Here is a 6,521-nt window from a genome sequence, read left to right as displayed (position 1 = left end):
CTAAAATAACAACTTAGCTTGTAATGATAATAGAAAAAGTACATTGTTGGAAAAAAATAGGGCAGCCCCCTTCCCTCTTGATTCATTACAAGTTTTCATTTTAGTGCTATGTGCTTGATGATTTTTTGTGTGTGTATTGTGGTTAAGTTGATTTGCACAAACATTAATATTCTGATCGAAACTGAGACACCATGGACAATGAAAAATCACATACGGGATACATAAATATGATAAATGACTAAGAATTTTGTACAGTCATATCATTTGTCAGTAATTGCACATAATTTCTACAGAAAGTCCATAACTGGCACTTAATTACAATCAGAAATAGTAAATTTTCTATCTATTCCTTATAATGACGCAATCACTTGAGGACCCCATCATGTTGTGCGCCCCTTGTATTCAGGGGGAAGTAACTCGTGTTGCACTGAACAAGGTATCCCATTGTATGTGTATCTATGTTGATAGTACAGTCACACCTCTTTATCTCAAACTCAATGGGACAGGGAAGAAACTTTGAGATACTCAAGGGTTCAAGATATTAAGGTTATAAATATATATGGAAAGTCTTCAGATAAGGGCAAAGGTGACTCAGGTGAGCGATGCGGCCCATGGGCCTCTAGCTAGAATAGTAGAAGTAAAACAGAACATTGATATGACAGGCTTTTATTTTCCAAGCAAAGTAGGATCAATGCTTCCACACTCCATGGTACAGTTTAGGAACTTTTCATGGCACTCTGTCCCACAGTGAATATGTGAGGCCACAGATCGGTTGTAATGGCAATGCAGCGCGACATTGAAAACCCCAAGATGTTGAACATTACCGTTGCACACAGATGAACAACAGTCCCCAAATTGATTCCCACACTGGGCTCTACATTTGACAACGCCAGCCTCACAGCTAGCCAGCAACACCAACAGACAAACAGGGATAAGATACTGCATCTGAAAATCAAGGGACATAACTTAGCTAACTCTCCAGTATATATTCCCTATTGTTTTTGTAATATGCAGAGACATGGTGAAAAAAAAATCAAAATTTTACAGTTTTACAGATTATTTTTCCTTTAAAAATAGTAGGTTGAAGGAAAAGAATAATTTGAAGTTCAAGATTTTTTTTAAAAGCACTTATTATTAACTATTTTAAGGATTTATATAGAAATTGCATCTTGCAGTAGGTGAGTTTTGGGATTTGTAATCCCAAAATGAATATTTGAACTATAAAAATGCTTTCACACCCAAAATGTGCCATCCACTAATTAGTAATAATGACATAATGATCTGACATATAGACACAATGTATGGTGGCATATTTATGCCACTACTTGTCAGATAGTTATGTCCATTTGTCAGATCTTTATGTCAACTTGTCAGAAAATAATCATCATCACTAGGAACTCAGTATCTTGTAATTAAAGTGTGTTAATGCAACTGTCATTTGCTTATCATCATAATATCTGACAGGTTGACATATAACATAATGATCTGACAAGTTAACATAATTTTCTCAAAAGTCTAACATGTCAACTTGTCAGATGATTATGTTGACTTTTCAGATATTATACGACTTGCTGGAAAGTGATGTCGACTTGTCAGATAATAATGTTGACTTTTCAGATCTTTGTGTCGACTTGTCAGAAAAATATGTTGTCAATTGGATGGCACAAACTGAGCATGAACACATTTTCATATTGAACTTTTAAACACATGAATAAGTGACAAGTCTACATAAAGATCTGACAAGTCGTCATAAAGATCTGACAAGTCAACATGATTTGTCAAGCCCAAACGTAACCCTAACCAAGATCATTATGTTGACTTGTCAGATGTTTTTGTTGACTTGTTAGATGATTATGTTGAATTGTCAGATATATATGTTGAATTGTCAGATAATTATGTTGACTGGTCAGATAATGATGTCCACTTGTCAAATCGCAATTTTGACTTGTCAGCAAATGGTATTGGTATATCAGAATTAAAAGATGAGAAAGAATGTACAAGGACTTGTCAATCAACATAATTATCTGACAAATTAACATATATATCTGACAAGTGATGGCAGAAATTTGGTACCGTACCACAATTCCCCTTTTTTGAAAATTAATGTACCATCCTTGGTCACAACTACACCCCCCCCCCTTTGAAAATTTTCTGGATCCGCCCATCATGTATTTGATTTTAAATCAAAAGCAAGAGCACACATTCTTCTGGAACTAACCACAAAAAGGAGAGCTTTTATTCATTCTTACTTCAAATCTGAACAAATTTGAGTTTGAGGATCTGCCAAGCAATCTGAGGTAGTGATTCAACAATATGGAGGTGATATTTGTTACAGATGAGCTTTATGGAAAAAAATTGAATTTCTTATGCTATAAAAGATAGAACAACAGAAATAAAGCAATGACTCTGTAGATTTTAAAATGCATTTAAAAGGGAGATTTAAGGAAATGTTTCAATTAAACACATTACCTGGCGGCTATGCTGGTAGATGTATTGATAAGACCTTGATAAATGAAATGTCATGAAAAGAGGTCACTCTGATAATTCTTTGTCTCTGAGATAATAGACAACTGTTGGAAAACAGGCAGTTTATACCATTTCTTTTTCTTGCAGACATTTAGAAATGGAAATGTAGTGGTCAGCCGGGTTCGATCGCCAGTGGCCAGTTAGCTCAGTTGGTAGAGCACCTGATTAGAGATTCAGGGGGCCCGGGTTCGAATCCCGGTCTGGTCCGTTACATTTTCTCCCTTCCTGTTACATTTGGTGCCGTAGACCAGCCCCTGGAAGTGACAGGTGAAAATGCCTGCCAAGGGGATAAAGATCCTGGGTCGATGATGTCTTCAGTTGTGAAGACATTTAAGGAGGGAAGAATGTAGCGGTCAGCCGGGTTCGATTGCCAGTGGCCAGTTAGCTGAGTTGGTAGAGCACCTGACTAGAGATTCAGGGGGCCCGGGTTCGAATCCTGGTCTGGTCCGTTGCATTTTCTCCCTTCCTGTTACAGAAATAATAGAATCAAAAATGTCACAAATTGGTTGATGAGAAAATATAATGACAGAAATTGCCAGAACCTTCCAAAATTTGTGAATGTTTCTGTAGATTCTCAATTGGTGGTTGGTACTAAAGAATTGAAGGCGAAATGATTTTTGGTTCATGTAGCGGTGGGAACAAAATGAGTAAGATGTATCCCATTTTTCCCCAGAGATCTGCAGCTCAACAACATGCCGATCACTCACAGTAAACAAATGACAAGAATTGAACATGTACAGAGATGTTTTGATTTTTTGATTTATTGAGAAAAAACAACAAATATTTATCAAAAATTGACGTGAACACATGATTCTTGAAGTAAAACGGTAGACTTTACAGAAAAAAGCAATGTTAAGTTACACCAACAAAAAGTTGTAGGATATCATGATATTAGAAAGTGCAAAAATTCAACTGCAAAATGCACATTTTTATAACCTAATTCACATCAGACAAAAACTCGTACATTACAAATGGCATATATACATTAAAACTACAGTAACCTAAGGTGTGAATTTGCTGACTGATCAATAATGAAGATAATTTTAAAAATTATTAGGGCCTAGTAATTTGTAAAGTAGATTTTGTTCAGTAAGAAAACCAAGATTAAATTTAGATTCAGATTAAATCATGAAAAAGTATAATGTAATGTGATTTCTAAGCTCATAAATGAAACTACTAAAGTTTTTAAAAATCTCTTTTTGGGTGGATTATAAAATTCTACTCAAAAAGTAAATTTTCATTAATGTCGCCTTGAAAATGTGATGAACGAAAAAAAAAACAACCTCAAAAACAACAACAAAACAATAAAAAATGCACAAAGCCAAATTAAAATCTACTTCAGACTTTGGAGTGTCATGTATAAAACTAATGGAATAAGACAACAGAATTACAATTTCCAAATTAGTATTTCAGTCACTCTCAATTCCATGATTCCAAGAATTGGTGCAAATTTTCATAATGTAGAGCATACATCTATACACATTGAACAGAATATCAAATCCTATGTACAACAGTTAATGTGTCAAATGCCAATATGAACTTGCTTGGAAATTTATCTGTTTTACTAAATTTTAAACTGATTGTGAGATACTAATCACTCAAACTTTCTCTTTTTGTTAATTAACAATTAACTTAACAATTATGATATTAAGTTTGTTAAATACTAAAGCAGTAGTCAAAGTATGAGGTCTTACTGTTTAGTTCTTATTCGGACACAAATGGGGTCATATATTGAGAATGACTGGTGTATAGTGTATTTCCTTCATTGATGCGAGTTATAATGAATGCAACACAAACATAGTACAAATTATTAATGTTAAAAAAGATTATTCTGAATAATGCTGTAGGTATACCAAGTACTGCTAAGATATAAAAAAAAATCTCTAATTACAGGTAATATAATCATTAATGTCATAATTACTTTCAAATTCAAACAATAACAATTATGCAATAGTATAATTTCATTATCGTAACACGCATTCCATCTAATGAATTTTGCTAAATAAATTTACAGTACTCCAACAATAACTGAGGTATACAGAAATAGATATAAAATTTGCTTAAAATATCCCAGTTTTAGTCCCTCTTTTTGACATTTATCCAGTGTCCACATAGTTCATGTCATGATCACTGTGGCAGAAATATTAAAACAAGGTGAACTCCCTATTAGTTAGGCTCATTTCATTCACAAATCTGAAAAAAATGGAAAAAATATCTTAAAATCTGCAACAATCATTTACAACTTATTTCTTAGAAAATCTACTATACAGATATATATGTCACTTATTCATTTTTATGTACAATTGTCAAATTAAAAATGACTTATTGATTGATTGATGTTTTCTGCCACACTCAACAATTTTTCAGTTATCTGGTGGCGCCCAGTTTTTATTGGTGGAAGAGAGAACCCAGATACAATGTACCTGGAAAGAGACCACCAACCTTCCGAAAGTAAACGGGAAACTTTCTCACTTACCAGCGCGAGCGGGATTCGAACCCGCGTCGACAAGATTTTGAGCGCGATGCTCTAACCACTCGGCCATGGAGGCCCTTCAAATTAAAAATAATGTATTTAAAAGCAGAGTACATGCATTACTATGCCCAAGTGGTGACTGGTATTTGATTTGAGACCCTGGTAAGAGATATTACTTGTGAATTTGATTTACACAGACTTGTCTCAGATAAATATAAAGAGAAATCTCCCACAATGTGGCATAGTTGCAAGCTTTCCCAGAGAAGCGTACAATTCAGCTGTGGCTCATGACGATGGTTGTATAACAAGTACATGTATCTCACTCTTCAGAAACCAATCGCATCTTTGATAAAGTCCTGAATTTCAATTCAATATGCTTCACATGTCGTTAATTCAAAACTTTCAACATATTGTACACAAACCTATGATTAATTACTAAAAACTATATTTGATGACGTATATGATATTACCTGGTCATTTCGCTGTTGACATGAACATGACGAGGAACATGGGTCCAGGGTTGGCTCTTCTTTAATGGTTCCTCGTGTGTCCACCATCCCACTTGTCTAGATGTGTGAAGAGGGAACCTATATATCTCAAAGGGTTCTGTAAAAACAAGAAGCAATAAATCCACAAACTTCTATACTCGGTTCGAGTCCCCTAATCTAAGCACCATTTATATATTTTAAACATATGTATTATTTCATCTAATGATAATGTGTGCAGCATAGAGATGCAGCAATCCAAATTCGTTACGAGTTTGAAATTTTCACCAAGACTAAATTTCACTAAGACTGCATTGTGATCAATTATTGCTTGGAGTATATTTGAGCTTCAAAGATCCAGGGATATACTGATCGAGAGAGAGAGAGAGAGAGAGAGAGAGAGAGAGAGAGAGATGGATGCACTAAGTACTAGCATTCAGAATTGTGAAGAATTGATATCGGTATGAGGCCAATTTCTATTCAACAGTACAAAATCAAAAGGTTAACTAACCTTTCGGAGTACGAATATGCTTTGCCCGCATCCTAGTGTGTTCCACGTGTGAGCCTTGTGGTCCAGGTCCATAACCTGACACCTGATTGATCGGTACAATAGACCGCCTGGGAGGATTTTTCTCTGTTAAAGGGGGGAGGGCTACAAATCCAATTTGAGTTTTTGAACGAAGAGGATCCATTTTGGCTTGGACCATTCCCTCACGGATTGTATTTTGGTAACCCAACTGTGTCAACCCAAAGAAAGACATTGTTCTCAAATTATTTTTGCAGGACAAACGTTTTAAAACTTAATTAGCACCATGCACTGTAAGTTGCTATGAAGTTTGTTGACATCCGCTACGTAGGATTAAAATGCAATGAGATTTCACAAAACGAAAAACAATATAAATGTGAGAATTTTAAAATTTGTGCTTGTTTCCATACATTGTAGCATTTTTTATTCAAAAGATAAAGGGAATTTGAATAGATAAACACATTTCACGTTCATTTATATTATAAACAGTTTTTATTTACTTTCGTTTTTT

General features: G+C 34.7%; 1 protein-coding gene and 1 long non-coding RNA gene across 2 annotated transcripts; both read right to left on the bottom strand.

The window, feature by feature from the left end:
- Positions 1 to 650: 650 nt before the first annotated feature.
- On the bottom strand, positions 651 to 2,531 carry LOC125646856 (uncharacterized). The gene is made up of 3 exons (XR_007359837.2): positions 2,470 to 2,531; positions 2,250 to 2,340; positions 651 to 945 (listed from the first exon to the last, which is right to left on the bottom strand). It is a non-coding gene; the product is annotated as an uncharacterized LOC125646856 (long non-coding RNA).
- A 730-nt stretch (positions 2,532 to 3,261) lies between these two features.
- Positions 3,262 to 6,355, bottom strand: LOC125648188 (testis-expressed protein 49-like). The gene is made up of 3 exons (XM_048875147.2): positions 5,996 to 6,355; positions 5,470 to 5,605; positions 3,262 to 4,719 (listed from the first exon to the last, which is right to left on the bottom strand). Exons 1-3 carry the CDS (start codon positions 6,243 to 6,245, stop codon positions 4,671 to 4,673), a joined length of 435 nt encoding a protein of 144 aa, XP_048731104.2. The 5' UTR covers positions 6,246 to 6,355; the 3' UTR covers positions 3,262 to 4,670.
- Positions 6,356 to 6,521: the final 166 nt, after the last annotated feature.

Source organism: Ostrea edulis, chromosome 6, assembly GCF_947568905.1.
Source record: "Ostrea edulis chromosome 6, xbOstEdul1.1, whole genome shotgun sequence".
NCBI classification, from domain to species: domain Eukaryota; kingdom Metazoa; phylum Mollusca; class Bivalvia; order Ostreida; family Ostreidae; genus Ostrea; species Ostrea edulis.
Note: the sequence above shows the minus strand (reverse complement) of the source record. Positions and strands in the feature narration are given on the sequence as shown.